This window comes from Falco punctatus (genome assembly GCF_963210335.1).
Source record: "Falco punctatus genome assembly, chromosome: 2".
NCBI classification, from domain to species: Eukaryota; Metazoa; Chordata; class Aves; order Falconiformes; family Falconidae; genus Falco; species Falco punctatus.
The window spans coordinates 83,624,551-83,646,003 of record NC_137581.1 but is presented as its reverse complement, the minus strand read 5'-3'; the positions used below and the strand labels follow the sequence as shown (position 1 = coordinate 83,646,003).

General features: G+C 41.3%; 2 protein-coding genes across 8 annotated transcripts in view; one reads left to right on the top strand and one right to left on the bottom strand.

The window, feature by feature from the left end:
- The window catches only part of RPGR (retinitis pigmentosa GTPase regulator), a 67,316-nt gene extending 57,696 nt beyond the window's left edge, over positions 1-9,620 (bottom strand). For 3 of the 7 annotated variants that reach the window (XM_080374342.1, XM_080374343.1, XM_080374344.1), the window contains exons 1-2: positions 8,477-8,852; positions 6,238-6,363 (exon numbers count right to left, since the gene is read on the bottom strand). In XM_080374342.1, the coding sequence (XP_080230468.1) occupies positions 6,238-6,363; positions 8,477-8,714 (364 nt within the window). In that variant the 5' untranslated portion in view covers positions 8,715-8,852. The other 4 variants (XM_080374339.1, XM_080374338.1, XM_080374340.1 and 1 more) reach the window with 4 other exon arrangements.
- A 137-nt stretch (positions 9,621-9,757) lies between these two features.
- The window catches only part of OTC (ornithine transcarbamylase), a 54,770-nt gene continuing 43,074 nt past the window's right edge, over positions 9,758-21,453 (top strand). Inside the window, exons 1-3 of the mRNA XM_080374348.1 lie at positions 9,758-12,384; positions 16,467-16,605; positions 17,196-17,277. Coding sequence (XP_080230474.1) covers positions 12,308-12,384; positions 16,467-16,605; positions 17,196-17,277 — 298 coding nt within the window. The 5' untranslated portion in view covers positions 9,758-12,307. The remainder of the gene's footprint in view (positions 12,385-16,466; positions 16,606-17,195; positions 17,278-21,453) is intronic.

The window sequence follows — 21,453 nt, the reverse complement described above, 5'->3', positions numbered from 1 at the left end:
CCCTGCAGTTCAGAAACCACAGTATCTATAGGCCCACTTATAAAATAATAGCACATTTAACTGAGCACCCACATCTTTTACCCCAAAAGCAGGAATGAATAATGCAGCTATATTATGAATACAAACACAAATTTGTAATATTCAGTTTATTTTACTGTTGGGGGGGGGGCTATTTCTTTTACTGCTAAATGTCTTAAAATGATTTACAAATCTGCACTTCTACAGAACATAGTTACTGATAAATTTTCAAATGTGTTCTCAAACTGTATTAATGTGTTACTCTGCATATAAAGGAGGAATGCATAAAACCAACATGCAGCCAGGGAGTTTTACAAACCTAAATGCAAACATCAGATTACAAATAGTCAACAAGAGCAATGCTAGAACCGTATTTCAGAAACTGGTATGACATGTCATCAAACTTGCAGGTTTGACCAATACAAACAATGAATTGTAATTTCAAATAACCAGTGTTCTTTTAAGAGAATAATGTATGAACAGATGAAACTTTTGTTATCAGGCATGCAAATTAGATAGCCACACTGACTACTGACAATACCTTAAGATGAATTAATTTAATTTCACTTTTTAAACTATTACCTTTTGCAAAGCTGTGAAGTTCATAACCAAAGACAAAATCCTTGTTCCAAAAGAAATCTTTGCGAAACAACAGAAACTGATTTTTTAGAAAAACCAAACCTTTTACAACTGTTAAAAAGGAGTTTGTTTACTTTAGAAGAAGGCCTGCAGCGCTTTGTGAATCAAAGTCCACCACCGGGCTGTTATGTAATAAACTCTGTCACCCTAGCCATCAACAATTATCACATGATCCCAACACATAACAGCAATTCCACATAACAACGCCAAAATATTACGGCTGTTTGCACTTCAGTAGCGTAAGTTCCCAGTGAAGGTTCTGAATGTGATTTACAAAGAATACAAAACATGATATTGAAATGTTTAAAATATAACAAAAATACTCTGTTAAAAAAATCTGTTGATTTTCTTAAATATAATGACCTCGTGACTGCTATATTTTTTTTGTTTTAAAAAAACCCAGCAAACCATCAACATCTAGCAATAACCGGTTCTAAAGTCCCAATCTAATTGTTAGATTTGACAATTTTTTGCACAAGCCTATGCATCAATATTATGTCTTTCCAAGAAAGTTAGAAGGGAAGAAAGTCTGAGGTCAAGTCTACTCTCGTGGTGTTTTACTAATAGCATTTATGTCACCATCCCAATTTTGCTAATGCAATCATGTCAAAACACACGCAGAGCTGTCTGTCACTGAGAGCCACACACACCTTAACAGAAATAATTTTTATTAGCAAATGGCATCCTAGATTGGTATATGCTTCCTTATATCCTTGGTTTATACTTTTTAACTGCCTTTGTAAGACAGTAGTACTCCTGTGGCAACATGATGCCAAACTGCCATAATTCCACTTAAGCACATTCTCTTTCATCCATTCAAAATCCCAACAGGTCATGCTTTTCATCCTATAATCTGCTGTTTCTTATACCAGTTTTTAAATTCTCAGGCATTGCTTTGTAAGTCAACGAACTTAACAGACAAGAGGAACTTATTTTACATTCTTTTACAACTGAGTGACAGCCTTTTATAATTTCAGGCTTCCAACACTTAGCAGTGTAACAGAATGTAAGAAAACTGGGAACCAGGCAATTCAGACAGTGAATGAAAACTAACAGGCACTACAGAGGAACCTAAATAAATGCCTGTAATGAAGCAATATTTCTGGGTCTGTACAGGAAATCAGGTTTTGGGACAGACATGATGCAATCTAACTGGCCAGGAAACACAACAGAATTTTGCATGCCCTTTTTTTATAATTGTATACCGAGATACCTCCAGTCATCACCACAGATGCATTGAAGTGAGAACTAATTCAACAGCACACAAATAGGCAAGGATTGTATTTGAAAACTTTGCAAGCACAAATTGCTGGGGTTTTTTTGCTTCTACTTTGGTGCTTACAGAGATTGTGGCCATCTGCTATATGGAATGGAATGGCAGAAAATAGATCCATAGGAGTAAGATTATGACTCTGGGCAGCAGAAGAGAAGCAACAGGATATAAAGAAAGGGACTACTTGGACTGTTTTGGTGATGAGAACATACTTTCAACACCTGTCTCCACCTTCATCCTGATGCAAGACTGGAACATTTCTCCAAAGTATGCAGGTGTTGGCTTAGCACCAAATATTTCACCAACATCAGTTTGGGGCTGTTAGGGAAGTCACAAGATGCTTACCTCTTTAGTAACAGGTTTTGAGAGACTTCAGGAAGAGTGTCTCCTAACTAGGACATTTCTTATATGAGCAGCTGCCATCACAACTGTAATTCCTGGGAACCCCATCTATCACATGCTCCCCTGACTCATAAAGCACCCTTAAAGGCATTCATTCAGCAGCTGGGAAGTAAGATTTGAAAACCTCAACATGCTTCATGATAATAGCAGGAAGCCAAGTATTCCTATCACCTATGTTTAATATGTTTTACACACACACACACCCCCAGACACCCACACACACCTTGCTTTCTAAATGATATTAGTGTGGGAGGAAAATAAAACGGGGAGACAATGTAAAGACTTTGAGCATTTATTACAATATTCTATTGAGAAGCTATATCTGAAGAAAACGTAAAAGGTAGTATTTTGGACAGAGTATTATACACCCGGCACCATGTTTTGTTTTGTTTTAATTTGTGCTATTTTGTGAATAAACCATGTCAACAGTTCATTTAAAATTCATATACAATTAAAATGCATTTCTCATAAATGGGAATGACATCAGTTTTGTTAGGCAAGTCACGATATTCTCAAAAGCTTTATTGAGCAGTAAGAACAGTCACGCTTAGGACATTTAGCATCACAAAAACAAAAACAGCGCAGTATGTTGCTTACTCCTACAGAACAAAAGATCAACATAAACATGTACAAATTTTCCTCATTTTCCTCTTTCAGTTGATGGAAAAGATACTTTGCCATGTTCTGATGGCCTGCTGGTAAGCAGAAAGAGTAGAAGGAATCTGGTGTCCAAAGACCTGGAGAGATTCCAGGCTCTCTTTGGCATCATTGTTGAATGCTTATGCCTTACAAAACCTGAAATTATGAGCATAATAATCTTGTGGTTCCATATGCACCTCTTTTCACTCCTACTTTTACACTTGATATTTCTTTCTTTCCTTCTACCCTTTTGCACTGGGGGCTTCAATTCTCTCCAGAGCTCTGAGTTCAGGAAATGTCTTTTCATCATCACCATTTCCCCTCCTTGTGAACAGGATCAGTCTCTTTGATCAAATATGGGCAAGCTGCCTAAGATACTCTAGTCAAGGCAAATAAACAATAAGACAACTGTTAACTTCAAGAGGCTTGTAGAAAAGAAAATTGATAGAAATGTATTGGGAGGGGACTCTTAAAAACACGCGCAACATCACTTCACACCAGCTCCCAACAGGATTAATAAATTGCTTTCCAAAGCCTGCAGTTATATCAGATACACGGAGTGGACTTTCAACATTCTTGGGAAAAAACAAAACAAACAAAAAAAAAACCCACAGAAATGGGGCAAGAAGCATTATTAAACATATTACAAGTGATGCTGGAAGAGATACTGCTCATGACCACATTAAAGAACTAAAGAAGACAACTGCTTAAAAAAACCAACCTACTTGAACATTTTAATAGAGATCGTGCTAATAGTACAGAGTAAATGAATAAAGAAACACAATTTTAATTCCCAAACTCCAAAACTGGAGAAGGAAAATGCTTCTCCAATTAGTTCAGCAAAACCAACCCAAAGCCAGCAAGTAACTATCACTGGTCCTCTCTATTCCAACATACAGACACAGTATGTAAATAAGGCTTTGGACTCCAATTCCTGACCTAGAAAGCCAAAGAACAGTGTTTTGTATTTACTTTACACTTTTCTTCCTAGAAGTCATATTGGAATATTGATGCTGTTAAGATGAAATATCTGAAAATTTCTGAATATTTTGTTTGAATGCTTAGTATTAGTTTCTGTACATCATCTTCATTTGCATTCAGTCAAGATGCAGTGCTAGATGTAGCTGTCTCCTGCCCAAAACCAGCTTTAAGGCATGCTTTGTATCAGTTTGGGTGACTGTTTTACTTATGATTGTTGAGACATGTTAGTGTGAAACTGATACATTTCTATTAGATTTGAATTTACCTCATATTCCCACTGTCCCCTACATACATAGGTCCAACTATCTCTTCCAGGGGGTGGAAAAAAAAGGGAGGGAGGAATTTTGTAACCTGTAAATAAAGACTGAAAATAAAATGAAGCATGCATTAACACACACCTGCTTGAGATCCATTTCATTCCTCAGTGATGTTTGTCTTTTATATCTTCCAGGTCAGGTTCATGTGGATTTCAAGAAGCTCCTGGTTTCCCACAAGGTCTGTACCCTTCTCAGTAAACTCATTATCGGCACACACTTCTGCAGTGTTTATCCAAGGTGTTACTGCAGTTCAATGCCATTCACCAAGGGCTGTAATTCCAGTGCATCATCCAACTCCATCTAACAGCAGAAATGTGAGGTGCACACGGGCATGCACAGGTGTGAAGCACAAATGAGGCACAAAGGTTTTCTGTTTCCCTTCTTCACTTTTTTGTATGACTCTTGCAGTTTCTCTACATTTGCTTGTTGTTGATCAGTATTGTACCCTTGCTTTTGCCACTACTTTACCAAGTTTCAAAAAACCTTTTGGTACCAAATAAATTTTGTAGTCATGCTTCTACAGTTCCTTCTCCTCAAAAGCTTTGAAAAAATAAAGATCTGATTATCTAGAAGTTTCCCTGGTAACCTATCTGCACACTACAACGCAAAGGCCAACTACAAAGACATTTTTGAAACGTGCTACACATATTAAAGTAACATGGAGAAGGGGAGATGCTATAGAAATGATGCTGCATGCAAACCTATGCAAGTCAATTTCTTCAAAAGCTTTATCTACCTGGCCACTATTGCAGTGACATGGGAAAACAGTCCTGGCACAGGCACATGCTGGGGGATCTCAAGGAGGCAATTTAAATTGACTTGTCTAAACTGAGAACTATACCACCGTTATTCTGAACTGGGTGTGGGCATGTGAAAGGATATACCAAGAAAATTTCAAAAGGGAAATTTCACAGTGCCCCAGGTTATATTCTGATTAATTTTATGCAACAGGCAATTTAATAGAACTGGTTCAATCCAAGAAAAAGTGTCAAGTTTTGTTCAAAATAAACTATTCATGGATAATTCATCTTCTGTGAAGTTAGGCTTGAAAAATTAATTGTATAATTTCCCTCAAGATGTTCCGCAGCCCATGAAATCTATACTTTTTTTTTTTATCATGCCTGGAATAGTTTGTTCTAAAAATCCAGCATCTCAAACTTTGCCTGCGGACATAGTAAGAAACCCTCAAGACATTACTTAATGAGTAATGACCAGTTGGGAATTCAGGAGAAATTAATATATTAAAAAATAATAATATTTTCCTGAAAATATACATATAAATGTCATACCAAAGTCTTGTTATCCATCAGCGGTTGTTTGTCAACACATGCTTATCAACAAAACAGTAGTCCCTTCCATGTAAAATAAATAGAATAAATTCTTCAATGAGTATTGTTTCCATCATTTCCAAGAAATGAAAATAAACATTAATACTGCTCACTGTATTGCATCTGAGCTTCTTTGAATGCTTCTGCAGTTTATTTCTGATTTAAGTAACATTTTCTGAAGTTTTTTGAGTTGCTTTTTCAAGGCTTATTTTCAACTGGCAGTTAACAGTAATACAAATCTTCATTTCAGAGATACAGTTTTATCTATTGTTTCAGGCAGATTCCTAGTGAACTTGTTGACTGTGTTCAACAGGTACTGTTTACTTCCACAATACAAACCTCTATATTTAAGATTGCTTACTAAACACTGTCAGATTCACACAAGAACATTCAGACTGAACAAAGTCATTTAAGTCCTGTGAGATACATTCAGTTGTTACAAATTCATTAAAAACGGTTCTTGTGAAAACTTTCATTGACCTCACACTAACTTCAAAGGCATCTAACAGTTCCCACAGAACAGTCCTCATCTGATATATTAGCTCAGTAAGATTCACGTAAGAATCACAATTTTCCAAGCTGTTCAAAAATATAACCTGTTATCTCTATTTCCAATTTTAAGTCTATTTCCAATACTGACCTGTAACAATAGCAGTATGTTCATCTCCACATGATATAAGCACAGGCTTGTCATTTTTGAACCAGAACTTGCTGGGAACATCTTCTGCAAATTTGCTTTTTCCAAATGTGAAAACAGCACCTGATTCTAAAACACAAAAAGATAACGTCAATTTTAGTAAAAACAAATTTTGCCTCATATATTTTGAAATAGTCCTTTCCTATTAATTCAGTGCACATTTTAGTTTCCTTTCTCTTTTTTTAAAAAATGGCTGAAGCATTTTCTTCCATTCTGTTTCACCAAGACTATGTCATTTTCAGGCTCCCATTTTAGTCCTCCTGATTCTTCTTAGCCTCCACGAATGTCCTAATAGAATAGGTATTGTTGCTGACGTACTGTGTTCTGAGGATAAAATAATTTATTTTAAAAGTACATTAATGTCCTTTATCACTATCCTCGAACATGAATGACTAGGTGTGTAAAAGAAAGAATAAAGAACTCTGAATAACTGCCCCCAGAAAGTAAAACGAGACGCTCATCCTGAAAACAGGTCGAGACAGAGTTCTCACTTATGTTTGCACTTGAATTCAAACAGGTTTTCCAAATTGGATTAGAGACAGACAACACACTGTAAAGAGATGACAGGCTCCAAACTGACCACTCTTCCTCAGCCATCTGAGAAGATATGTGCTCTAAAAATGGCCACCTAAAATCAAAACTCTGAGCCTTCAAAACTATCTTTGATCATATGACACGATCTAAAAAACCCAAATGAAAACACCCCAAAATAAAGTCAAGACATTTATTCTGCACTTCCAATCTGTCTACTTTTCTCCCTTCCCACTTTTGAAAGTCAGCAGGGTTGTTTTAAAACAACACAGAATGTTAACTATTCATTCCACTTTGGGGTAAGTATGTGGCTTGACACAGAAAACATTAATTCTACAGGAAAATAAATGAACTTACAAGTTAAATAATTTGCCAAAAGCCACACAGACAATGTGACAAAGCACACTTAGACTTTCTATTTTAAAATGTTAAAGCCTGTGCTTTAAGCATAGAACTATTTTTTGGAAAACAAAGGGAAAAAACCCTTGCCTCTTACCTGCAGACTTTTTGTAACATGTAAACTATGATAACACAAACACGCACAGTAACACTAGACTGCTTCTGTAAACTTACATATGACAGTAGCATTGAAACATCTTTGTGGATTTACTTTCAATGAAAACAATCAATAATTTGCACCTCAGCTCCAAAACTCAAAGCTCTCTCAAACTGTAAATTTGCTATTCATTTTGAAACGGTTCTTTAATGCAAAAGTTTCTCATATTTGCAAATGAAGTTACTTTATGCATCAGGTTCAGCAGACACATGTAAAATTGTATTTACTACCCCCCCTAGACGTGTGTCACTTTCAGTATTTTATTAAAAACAACCCTTGTGCAGGCCAATTCAAGCCTTTTAAAGAAAAGGTGATTTTTCCTCATTTCATGTAGACACATCTACATCCACAGCCACGCTAAAAGGCATCTGAAAACGCTTTATTTTTTCTCCAGCCGGCCAGCCACGCTGCCCATTTGAACAGGGCCGCGGTGCCCTCTGCACTCGCGCCCACACAGAGCACACGGGTTCTTCTCTTTTTCTTTCAGAAGCATCACCATGAAAAGGATTCCTAATTCAATGTATACGAAAAGCAGACAATTTAATTCACACACGTCCTTCCCACCTCAGCCATTTCACAACTAAAACCTAAACCCTCAAAACTTAAAATTTGTAAATTAAACCCTACCAACCCAGAAAATTAAATCCCACCGAATGTACAGGAGGTTTTGCTGTCTCGGCCCTGAGAAAACCTTTAAACATTGCCGTAGGTGAAACCACGGACCGAAACTCGTTTGCGCACTGAAAAAAACCTGCCTGCCTACCACGGCTCCGCGACGCCATGCCGGTGACGGCAGCAAGGCTGCCCCGTCTAATCTCTGACGTCAGCGGACGTCACTCTCCCCGGCACCGGAAGGCACCGGCGGGGGGACGCAGCCCGGGGCCCCGCCGCACTGGCGGGCCGGGGGCAGCCGGGGGCGGCCGCCAAGCGCAGCGGGAGGCGGCCGCGGCCGCGCCGGGGCAGGGAGGCGGCCGGCGGTGATGGCGCTCAGCGCCGCCGCGGTGGGGAAAGCGGGCAGGGACTCCCACGGGCGGACAAGGGCCGCTCCCACCCGGCCCGCAGCTCCGTCCCTTGTGAGGGACCGGCATCACTCACCGGGCACCGGCAGCTCGTCCTCCTCGGCGGGCTCGACCATGGCAGCTGGCGGCGGGCAGCCGCCCCCCATGCACAGCGGCGCCGGGCTGCCGGAAGTAAACAGAGGCCGTGCCACGGGCAACGGCCATAGAGAGCGGCGCAGCGGCTGGGGCCGGGCGCCGGGAGCAGGCCCGGCCTGGGGGCTGGCGGGGCCGGGGGAGCGCCCCCTGGCGGCTGGCGGCGGGGCGGGCACCGCCATCTTAAAGTTCCCCCGAACTGGCGCGGCATCCTTTGTGCCTCCTCGGGCGCGGGGAGCGCAAACCGGCTGCAGCGCTCCAGGTGGGGGCTAACGGTGCTCAAAGGAGGGAAGAATCCCCTCCCTTGATGGCCCTTTGTGAGTCTCGTCTCCAGCAGGGCTTTGCTTTCCTGGCACCGTCCCTGCCGTGGGCATCGTTTCTGGCTCCCTCCTCTGCAGGCTGGCCCTGCCTCCGGCCCCCGAAGCAGCCATCTCGCACGGGGGCTCTGCCCTCAGCTCCCCGCTTCGCCCAGCCGGGCTCCGAATCCTCTGCTTGGTTTGCCGAGGGATTGGAGGGGCTGCTCTGCCTCAGCCGGGTAAAACAGAACGTAACTCGGGAACTTCTGTTTTGTCACCACGGGGATTTTGCTATCCTGAAAGACCAGTGTCCTCTGATGGTCTCGGTTTCACCAGGATGTCCGTGTAAAGTCTTCTGATCCGATGCACGAGAAGACATCCACGCAGCCGGGGACATTTAGGTGACGTTGACTGTGCAGACCCCAGTGGAATATGCCCAGGGGCTTGTAGCTTTTTAACCATATGCAATGTGCAGTCCCAAACTCCCGGTGGAGCGTTTCCCCCCTGCCAAAAATCTATGATCATTTATGGATTTCATTTTTCTTGCTGTTCCTGTGTGTTTCAGGTATGCCAGGTCACCCTTTGCCAAAAGAAAAAAGGTCTTGCTTTCAGGATGATGTACAGCAATAGAGGCTGCAACTGGCAGCCCGGAGAACCTATTTAAGCCTTGTTTTATGCAGAATTTAATGAATACAGTTGTCGGTGCATAAGATGAGGTATCCATGTAAGTACACACAAAGAAGACTGGCCATGTTTTCAAAAAGGAACAGAAAGTGTTTGTGATTTTTGACCCCACATTAGACATTGAACCCAAAGATCCCTCTGATGCTTTCTGCCCTAACTGCTTCTCATAAGCCTGGAGCAAGGGGATATCCAGCAAAAGCTGTTCAAAATAAAACTGAACAAACATTGTTCCATGAAGTGATGCCTGAAATTGTAGTTGCCAGATACTGTGGTTGCCAAGAATACAAATGGGTTACAAAATGGTTAGGAAGATTCATGGGAAGAAGGTGTCTGCAGCAGGGTTTTGGTTTCTATGGCTGTGGGATTCAGTTTGAGGATCAACATGTGGTTGGAGGAGTTGGTAGCCACCTCTCAAAGTGGGACAAATGTATCTCTGCTGGTAGGATGGCTGACCTGGTAAGGAGGTCTTTGAATATCATTCCTTAATGACATGGAAAGGACAGTTACCAGCAGTGGCTACAAGTGGCTGGACACTGAACCCTGTGAAGTCTTCATTGGCCACCACTGAGTGCAGGATGGATGGGAAAAGCTGTTTATAGAGTGAGCATTTCATTCTGGTTTCGGTTGACCACTGCATGCAAGTGAAGCAGAAGTCATGCTGGCAGGTATCCTATTATGCCACGTTGTCCCAGGTGTCCAAGCAGGTGTATCACTGGAAGATAGAGCTGTAGGCATGGCAGGGTGCAGCAGGTTGGAAGCTGCTCCTCCTCAGAGGTACCCCAGCTTCTGAAGCCCCACTCTACAAAAGAAAGGAACCCTTTTTCAGTGCAGGAGGCCAGGGAGCAAATGAGCTGTAAAAGTACATTCACCTCGCAAGGTGTTTCTTTCAGGTTGAAAGGAAGCAGCATGGGCACTCTTGGTGTACCACCCCACAGCCACTGCTCTATAAATGCTTTTCTTGCCTTTCCCTACTCTGACACCTGCTTCCCCTCAAGAAAGGAGGTATCAAGGGTCAGTTTCCTGCCAGCTCAGAGGGGTAAGAGGCCTTATGTTCATATTAGATTACTATATCAATATCATTCCTTTATCCTAGTCTACTTTTCTCTTGCACTACATTATTCTTTCTTCACCAGAATGTCTCAACCCATGTACTACCATTATTTCATTTTCAATATCAAGCCCTGGAATACGCCAAACCAATTCAATCCTGATTTCAACATTGAAGCATTTTATGGTGTTGAGATGAAGTCAGTTTTTCACATGGTAGCACATTGAGACCTGGCTCTGGTGGCAGCTAGCAGGAACAGGGGGTGGCTCCAGGGGCTCACGTTGAGAGATGCTGCTGTCATCCCACATGTAAGAGAAGTGCAATGCACCAACAGCAATGCTGACACCAGTCTGACTCTCCTCCCGCACTTGTCATTACTGCTCACTCACAGGAGCTTACAAGGGGACTGATCCACACGGGAACTGTGGTCAGGCAGTCCCTGTACAGGGTCGACCTGCACTGGTGCTGTACCCTCCCTGGGGGGCTGCAGGATGAGACTGGGGACCTTGGCACCTCGACCAACTTTCCCTTCTGTCTTATCTCCTGGGCACACACGCTTAGTCCCCAGGGGCTGGCTTGAAGGCCATGGCAGTAATTCACCAGAGAAAGGTAACCAAGAGAAACCATGGCCTGGCTTTTTCTACGTGCAGCTCTTCTGGGTCTTTCATTCCCTTCCATTCATTTCTGTTGGGTTTTGCTTCTGCCTGACATTTCCCCTGGCAGCTACTGTGTTTTCTTGAGCATCTCGGGGTTGGTTTGATGTGAGGGGTCCTGAACAAATTGCTCCAAGAACTACCACCCTGCATGACAGCAGTCTCTTTCTGGGAAAGTCAAACTTTTCTTCTTTGTGTTTTAATTGTATGATCCTCACATTACAATTTCAACACATCACCGTCTGACAGATATGCCATCACCTCGATTTATGTGAGTACATTTCTCTTTACACAGAGGAGGAAATGGGAAAGTAACGGTCATATTTCAAAACCACCTACAGTGCAGGTGGCATAAAATCTTACCTGACAATTATATTTGAAGGTAGAAATTAAAGTGAAATGACTTTAGTATTTAGCAATTGACCAATATCAGATTATACAGCAAGCAATTTAATGCAAGGAGGTATGCAGGCCACAATATTTAAGTTTCTGGGCCTCACTTTGGGCTGTTGAACACTACCATAGCACCACTGAAAACTTAGTCACACACACTCCCCCCTGGAAAATATATACATTTTAATGTAGTCCTTTTCCATTCTTGTCAGGGCCTTGAGGGCATGACCAAGCCTTAATGGCCCTGCCCAGCCCCACGCCTGTGGGCCCAGGACCTTCATTTTGGCTGCGCGCGGGGCCATCAGTCCTTGCCCAGACTGTGCTCGGCCCAGGGACTCCCCACTGTCACAGTCCTGTCCCCACAGCCCCACTTGTGTACTAGCACATGCTCCTGTACAAATATTTAACAAACACGAAATTGCTACAAAACGGTATTGACACAGGTAGGATATGATGGGCCCACAGAGAGGAGCACAAACTGCGAGTGGTGCAATGGGCCCTGCGAGAAACCTGTAGAGTCTGACCAAGGCCAAGCTTCAGTGTCAGTCCCCGCCAGGCCCAGCCCTCGCTGTGACAGCCAGAGCGAAGACTTTGGTTCTTGGTTTTCCCGTGTTTGTACAGCAGCACAGCTTGCTCTCTGCTTCATACACCTTTTTTTCTCCTTATTTGTGGGACTAAGAGAAGTCTAACACAAACAGAAGATGCTGTTTAGCACGAGGAACTTCTTCAGTATTGCAAAGCTAACAGGGACCAGCAAGTGGTTGGTGCGACAGTTTTGGTAAGTTTATGCTTTAGTTTTGTCTGGCGTTCAGTGACATTTAGTCAGAAAGCTGGAGGCAAAGGCAGCTGAATCCTGTCAAATTAGCGTTTCAGAGAAAGGTGCTTTTTTTCCCACATTTTTAGTGTTCTTTTGCCTCCCAAGGCAGCAAGCTCTGCATCTCCAAGGGACTGAAAGATTGTCCCTTTTAATGTTTGTGAAATGCTGTTAATTCTTTCTGTGGGATTTAGCAGCAAAGTCAAGAAGGAAAGTTTCTTCTTAAGGTCAGCGTATGCTACAGGTACTGTAATCAATAAATACCTATCTGAATAAAGCACAGTAAATTCTTAGGCGTTTAGACAATTACCATGGCCAGTACCGGGGTGGGGGGGAATTTTCTCCTTGAAGCTGCAAGGTGAATCTCCGCTCTCCATATACATTGGAGGTGTGCAGGAAAAGCATCGTGTGATACAAGGTTCAAAGTTAACCAGGTAGATCTAGCTCCGTAACCTGGCTTTGGGTTCTTTCTTCAGCTGCATGGATGTGCCTGTCCCCCATGCCTGCAGAAAAGCACCTGCATGGCAGTGTTTCAGTAAGCTGCTTCTCATGCCTGTCACTTTTCTAGGATCAGGTTAAAGTTACAGACTTGAAACTTAATTCCACATCTTTCTATGCTTTCATGTCAGTGTCAGTAAGAATAGCATTAACAGCATTACATAACAAATGATTAGTGCTAGAAAACAATATATGAGAATTTCATATTCACAGGAATCCTAATATGCAGTAAGTTAATTTTATTTATCATTTCTACATTACATCAGATGAAAACCAAAGGTTTTCCAAGTTCTGTGATTTATTTGCTACATTTTTAAGGTGGTCCTGAAGCCTGAGTGATAATTTTTTTATGGATTTTGGATTTTCACTGCTGGCAATCAGTGGGAACTTTCTGTGGTTAGCAGAAATGATAGAAAAGCAATTTGGAAAACAGCTGCAGTAAAGTTGTTTTCCAATAAAGTCATCCAATTTGTTAAGCTCTCCACATAATGTTTATTATTTTTAGGGGTTTCTTTAACATTATATCATAAAATTGGCATACACTATCACCGCTGTCTATAAGCATTACAAATTAAGCACACTGTGGCTGATAACCACAGGATAACCTAACATCTTATCAGTCTGTGCTGAGAGTCCAAAGTAATTACTGTGTCTGCTCAGGAAGGAGCAAGCCAACTGCTTGACCTTGCAATTTTGCCTGTTACATTTTAACTTTGGTATGGTGTCTCATGCTCCTTCTGTGGAATTTATTGGTCCACTTCTGCCTGTCTTTCAGAGGATGTGGACAACAGGGAAGGGAACACATTTCTTGAAGGTCATCATAGCAATAAACCAGAGTCATCATGGGAACATAGAGATCAGGAGCAGATCTCTGGTCCAACTTTATGCTTGTAGCCTGACAACAGTATGAGGTCAGCTGTGTCTTTGCTTAACCACATCTTAAAGATCAAGGATGGTAATTCCAAATCCTCTCTGGGTAACCAGTTCAGTGCTTCACTATCTACCAGTGCAGAAATTAGTGGTGGGTATTTCTCAGTCCAATTCTCAATTGTGTCAAGTGGTAAAACAAGATGAATTAACAGAAGTTTGTGCCTGGCAGGTTGAGATTAAACAATCGCTAACTCCCTGGAAGGAATTGTAGGCTGCAATTAGAAACTCAAGGAGCAGCACCAAAGCTGCTCTAGGAATAATGCAGCAGTGGAGAGTAGAGTGACCAAGCAGTAAGCAATTGCATAGATTTTAAAACAGGACAAGTGTTCTTTCGTTTCCCCAAACTGGATAGAGTAGGAAATTCCTTTTCTGGAAAACAGTAATAAGAAAGTCACAGTTATGAAACCAATTTCCTTCAGAATATACACATTTAAGTTTGAGCCAATCCCTTGAATATCAACTAAGAGCCTTGGTACGCAAGGCTGGATTTCAGTAGCTTACCTTGGTAGGCTGTTTCTTATGCTATGGTGGAAGCTACCTGCCCAGCCTTTCTTATAATGTCAGATATGTTCTGTTCTGCAGCTGTTGAATATAGAATTACAGGAAATAATTTTACTGACTTTGTAACACCAACTTTGAATTCAAAAAGGGGGCATTTGGATGCTTCCAGACTGTTTCTAGGTTGTTTACATCAGGTTGGAAGCAAGCATGGTGGCAGAAGGATAACACTTACAGCAAAATATGTAACTCTATTTTACTAATTATTATAATGTTATGAAGACTAGTCTTTCTGGCTTGGAAATGTGCATTATTATTTTAAATGGTATTGCCACAAATATTTATTACATGTCACACATACAGTTTAGATCGTATTTAACTTAAGAATGAATTTTCAGAGACACTCAAAGAAAATATATGGGCAACATTACTTTAAACTTAGAAGACAAGAAATCTGCTTTTTGTCTGCATGGTGCTACAGAAGGGTGCAGCCCCCCTCCAGTCTGGGGGCCTATGCAGAAACTGGACTCTGATGGTGCACATTCATAGGGATCTTTGTGGTGTTCTGTGCTTAGTTTAGTGGTGGATCTCCTGGCAGTCTGCATAATCTCTGGAGCACATTGTGCTGATATATGACAGCATATACAGAGTTCCAGCAATATTCATCTGCAGGGCACCTGCATGGGCTACTTCTTATGTTGTCTCTGTTTCTGCCGTTACACATAATCCTTTTCACTGTGGAAAAAAGTAATCTTAATAATGGCAGTGGTTTAACATGTATCTAAAACACTTTTAAGGTGCCCAGAAGGAAAACACAGAGCATTTAGATATCTTCAGTTAAAGTTCTGCTACTTGATTTGAAAAGTCATGCAGTTTGTGCTGGGATGTCAAACGGACAGTAATAATGTGTGGTACCATTGCCTTAAGAGCTGCTGTCTTCCTCCAGTTTCCACTGAAGCTAATTATGCATGTCTTTCCCTCCAGATTTAACTAATAGAACACCATAATCTTTAGAAGCCATAATAGACCTATCCAGTACCAGGGCTTTTTTTCACTGGAGTTAACAGAAGAACGAACAGAAATTCTGGGGCTTTTCCCCTGAATTTTCCCAGCTGTGAGCTCTGGGGCTTGGCAATTGGCAGGTGCTGTAACTGAGCCTGGCCTCAAAGGTGAGCCAAAGGGAAGCCTACTTGGAAATACAAAAGTGGTAATTGCAGTCAGTCCATTTGTTTGCATTACTTTGGTCTCCATTCCATCAGATCAGTCTAAAAATGCTGCCTTTAATTAAAAAAACATGTTTGGCTTGTACCCATTCAAACCTTAGCAAGAGTAGAGTGCAGGCTGTGTTATGCTAAGGAGGGCTGTAGATAGAGTGTCAGGGAAGGGGCTAAGGTGCCACTCTCCCTTATTAATCTTAAGTGTGTAGAAACACAGGCTTGGATGTGACTTTCATTAAGACACCTAGTCTAAGCTAGAGGAAATTTGATGATGTAACTTCTGTGGGTGATTACCAACATACAATTTCATGTGATCCTGAAGTTATAAATCTGTCTGGAGGTCAGAATGCACTGAATAAATACACTGCACATGCCCAGAATATCTCTTGTGTGGTAGGAGAAGGATCAGAGCACATGGCTATTTTGTTGGGTTTTTTTACCCTCTTCCCCAGTGTGATCAAGAGATCACATACACAAAAGAGATTTCATACACATCTAAATGCCACCATTTGTATTGTTGGTGGCGGAACATGGCAAGTGTCTACTCATCCACAAAGCACAAAGGAGGGAGAAAGAGCACCAAGATCCGTTCCTCATATTCTGTGCCCCCAAAATACAGTTTTGCATATGCATATCAGAAGGCAAAAGAAACCACATCTAATTACAGTTTATAATACAATTTGAGACACTGTTAAGGTGGTGATCAATACAGTGCATAGTGGCATGTTGTGTTGTCTGACAGTAAAAATTATTTAAACTCATTAACACAGTCCATCAAGCTGATCCATCTGGGTCAAATGAGAGGAGTGGGAATGATTTCAGCTGCTTGCTCATTGGCTTGAACATGAGAACAATTTTGTGTCAAATGACAAAAAGCATGTATTTTTTGCTCTTTTGACACAGGTATGGGCCACCAGCTCAAATGAATGTTCAGCTCAGAGGTCGTGACCTCCTTACTCTACAAAACTACACAGCAGATGAGCTGAAGTATTTGCTGTGGATGGCCTCAGATTTGAAACAAAGGATAAAGAACAAAGGAGAGGTAAAATGCTTTAACCGTAATTAGGTCATTCAGATGTTGAAATAAATATTGTTCTGAAGAGTATTGGGAATGAGCCATTCAGCTGTCTCATCCTAAACAACATCACCTGAATTCTTAAATACTGTAAATTGTGTGCTACAAATCAAAGGGCCTTCCTTTGTGTTCAGAGATATTCTTTAAATACTCCAGAGGACTTTGCAAGTGAAAAGTTTAAATAGTTTTGCATAGCTAACTCCCTGTTGTTAGCTAACCCCATCCATCACACATGGTGTACATGGAGCATGAAATGTAGGAAATGGAAGACACTTCCCTGCATGGTATTAAATCAGAATCAGACTTCTCCTTAATGCTAGCTCAAATTGAGTGCCAAAATGCAGTTGCTTTTTGTCCCTAGAACAATATTTGTTTGCTTCTTTCCCTTTAACCTTTCCACTGCTCATAGATTCCTTGAAGGGCAGGAAGACAAAGCTACAGCTAAAACCACACCTGTATAACTTCTCTAATGCTGAATTAAAATGTGAAAGAAATATTTCACACTTTAAAGTGTATAATGACTATAAAATTGAAAAGCTTTCCATTTTCATGTCTAGTATTTGCCTTTGATGCAAGGAAAATCTTTGGCCATGATTTTTGAGAAGAGAAGCACAAGAACAAGATTATCTACAGAAACAGGTAGGTCTCAGCAATGTCACAGTCAGATTTTATAAGAAATTGTATAGTGTGAGTACATACTGAAAAACACTGCATAGTTTTGTGTTTAGTAACTTCTGCTCAGGAGAAACCTAAAGATTGAAAGCAAAAATAGGAAAAGGTAGCTAATTGTGTTTCACCTTTTGTATTAATGTCACAAGGACATCACTTTAGTCACTGAAATTTCACCAAACCATTCCAAAACATGATAGATCAGAAATAAAGTAACTGTCAGAAAGAAGCATTTCTGGTGTAAGCTCCTAGTTGTACTGGCAAGATGCATATTTCCTAACATTATTTCAGTAAGCATCGCAAAATTTATTCTGTGCAATCTCTGAAAAATATTTTTCTAATGTATTATGCATTACTGTTGTCACATTTCAGAGTATGTGTTTTGGCTGGGAATCATACTAATGCCTTGATATAAATTAAGGGGGGGAGGTGGGGGGGAATTAAAATGATTACCTCCAGGAAAGATAACTTGATGGAGACTCCAGAGTATTGGCCTAATACGATCAGGCACTGGAACATTATTCTTTTAGGATACAGTCCTGCAAACACAGAAATGCATACATGTCTTTATTTACATGGTAGTTGTTCTGAAGTCAATGGGACCACTGAAATAAATCATTCATATTCTTGCATCTTAGCAAGGAATAACTATGAATTGATGACACATCAAGGAAGGAGAAGCTTGCCCTTCTCACATTTAAGTTGACCCAGCATCCCTTAAGCTGACTTCTCCTTAGTGAAGGGACAGGAAATTTATTGAATGTTCACATCATTTTCTACAAAGTGTGAGGGAAAAGGTAAAAATAATGGAAGGAAGAAGCAGATGCAGTAACCACAAGCATTTCTGAATTTGCCTATATATCATCTGACACACCTATTTACCTGCTGATCCTGGTCCTTATGGAGACTACTTGTTGCTTTCTGTTTTCTCCAGATAAGCAGGACTTATGAATGGGTTTCTCTTGTGCATTCCCTCTCTGTGAAGACCACCTAACTTTTAATTCCAGAGTTTTTAGTGCAGTTTCTTGTTGTCTGCAATACTGGTGCATGGGCAGGTAATGGGGAATTCTCTGAATCCGTTTATCCTTCATGCTTCTGTATTCAGAGAGAAGCACTATTTTGTCCTTTGCTTTTGAAGGCTTATGGAAAGGGGAAGCTCAGGGAAGTTCAAATGAATTAGCTTAAGGATGGAAGTTAATGCACATAAGTTCTTCCAAGAGGAATTAAGCACCAGTGAAATAAAACCAATTTATTTCTGAGTGAGAGCTTCCACAAGGGAGTTTAATGCAGTTTAACTTCTATGCATTAAATTCACACCTTCAGTTAATTGGTCTTAAGTCTCCTAAGCCTAAGACTTTCTTTCAAAGGCAGACTCAAGTTTTTTCTGTCCATGGAAACTATGCATTTCAGCTGCTTTTTAACGTACGTGACTTCTCCCTTGGAACTGCTAACTCAAAACAAATGTGGGGTCATATGTGTTCCTTTTAGCTAAATAAGCTAATTTAATACAATTTTCTAATGTCCAATGAAAGTGGACATTGAAGTGGATTGGAGTATTTATAAAATACCTGAGTCATCTCAAATAGCATTTCCTATGTGTTGCATCTTCAGTATCTTGAAAGAGGTCACTTGTGGGACAAGGTTCTGGTGATAAGATTAATCTAAATAAACTTTGCAGCTCTCAGGAACAACTAGATGAAAATCAGTGTGTTTCTTTACAAAGGAGTAGAGACTTGGAAAGCACTGATTACAAAGTCTACTCTGTGCAGTGTCTAGGAGATTGTTGCCATATATTAACACCATGGAAGTCTTTTCAGAAGTCCTGCTGTCCCAATGCCTATGAAGAATAACTTTATTGAAAAATAAACAAACAGAACCACAGAATGGTTGTGGTTGAAAGAGACCTCTGGAGGTCATCTGGTCCAAATCCCCTGCTCAAGCAGGGCCACCTAGAGAGCCAGTTGCCCAGGACCATGTCCAGGAGGCTTTTGAATAGCAACAAGGATGGAGACACCACAATGTTCTGGGGCAACCTATTCCAGTGCTCAGTCACCCTTTCAGTAAAAAACTGTTTCCTGATGTGCAGAGGGAGCCTCCCATGTTTCAGTTTTTGCCCATTGCGCCACTGAAAAGCACCTGGCTCCATCCTCTTTGTACCCTCTCTTCAGGTATTTATATACATTAGTAAGATTCCCCTTGAGTCCTCTCCCATCCTCATATGAAAGATGCTCCAGTCCCTTAGTCATCTTGACAGCCCTTTGTTAACATAGTCATACTGACTCTCTCCAGTATGTCCATGTCTCTCTTGTATGGAGGAGCCCAGAACTGGACACTCTAGCTGTGGTCTTACCAGCGCTGAATAAAGCAGAAGGATGGCCTCCCTCCAACTCTTTGTCTAGTGCAGCCCCGAACTCCATTTGCTGAAACAGCACATTGCTGGCTCATGTTGAACTTGGTGTCCACCAAGCTGCCAAGCTGCTTCCTAGCTGGGTGGCCTCCAGCATGTACTGGTGCATAGGGTTGTTCTTCCTTAGGTGCAAGACTTCGCACTTCTTGCTGAACTTATGGGGTTCCTGTCAGCACATTTCTCCAGCCTGTTGAGGTCCCTCTGGATGGCAACACAACCCTCTGGTGTATCATCCACTCCTCCCAGTTTTGTGTCATCAGCAAAATTGCTGAGAGCACACTCTGCCCCATCATCCAGATCGTTAATGAAGATGATAAACAGGACTGGAGCCGGTACTGAGCCCTGGGTTATGCTGCTAGTCACTGGCCTCCAACTAGACTTTGTGCCACTGATCGCCTGGCCATTCAGCCAGTTCTTAACCAGCCTCACTGTCTACTAATTCAGCGTATACATCAACAGCTTGTCTATGAGGATCTTATGGGAGACAGCATCAAGGGCCGTATGAAGTCCAGGTCGACAATACCCACTGCTCTCCCCTCCTCTACCAGGCCAGTCTTTTCATCAAAGAAGTTTATCAAGTTGGCCATGAATGACTTCCCCTTAGTGAAGCCATCCTGACTATGCCTGATGATTTTCTTGTCCTTAATTCACCTGGAAATGCTGTACAGGGTTAGCTGCTCCATCACCTTTCCAGAAATCAAGGTGAGGCTAACCAGTCTGTAATTCTTGGGTCCACCTTCTTGCTCTTCTTGAAGATAGGGATGACATTTCCTTTCCTCCAGTCTTTAAGCACTTCTCCCAGTCTCCAAGATCAATCAAAGATAATCAGAACATTGATTTATAATGTGTTGTAAGAGAACAGTTGATGTTTGTGGCTTTTCAAATGTCTCTAAACTGTTTTATTCTGATGACAGTGCAACTGTAATGAATAATGTACAGCTCCTTGTGGTATAATTCATTGCCTCTTTATTCTCTTGAATATAATTTTGTCCTAATGCATACTTCTGAAACCCATATTATTTTACTGTTTTGAAGAGTTTTAGTGGTGGTGTGAGTTTTAGTGAAGTTTGGTGAAGAACGACAAGTAAATTCCATAAGGTATTGGCAAAGTAAACCCATTTTTGTGGAGCCTTCTAGATATATTGCTATCACTGGCTATTATATTGGAAAATGTGACATCTCTACTATTGTACTGGAAAATGTCATCAGTTTGCAGTCAGAATCCCATACCTATTCCGCATAAAATCTTGCGTGCTTTTTGAAAACAAAGGTATTCCACATGGTCATATATTACTTGTAAAATAAACATCCTCAGGCATGGCATAAAGGTGAATGCCCTGTTTTTGTTATAGCTTTGGTCTAAAATATTCTGATTGTCACTATTGCTCTGAAAATATACAGCTGCAGTTATGTTTTACTGAACAAGTCATAAATAAATCCAACCATTTCACAGATGCTGAATGCAGACAATATGTCACAGGGTAGAAATGGAGAGGAAACAATAGAGGCAGAAAAGCTCTGTATACCTTCTTTTGTTCTGCATTGGAATATCCAAGGTCTTAACAGCTTTAGAGAGGTTCACTGCCACTGGCTTTGGTGGAATTGCTCCCAACTCACTCATCATACGTAGCGGGGTGAGAGGAACATGATGTCCATGCCTGAAGACTACTACATACAGTCACAGAAAAAATAGCACCACTTCATGTGTTCTAATGTAGTCGTGATGGTATTACATGGCA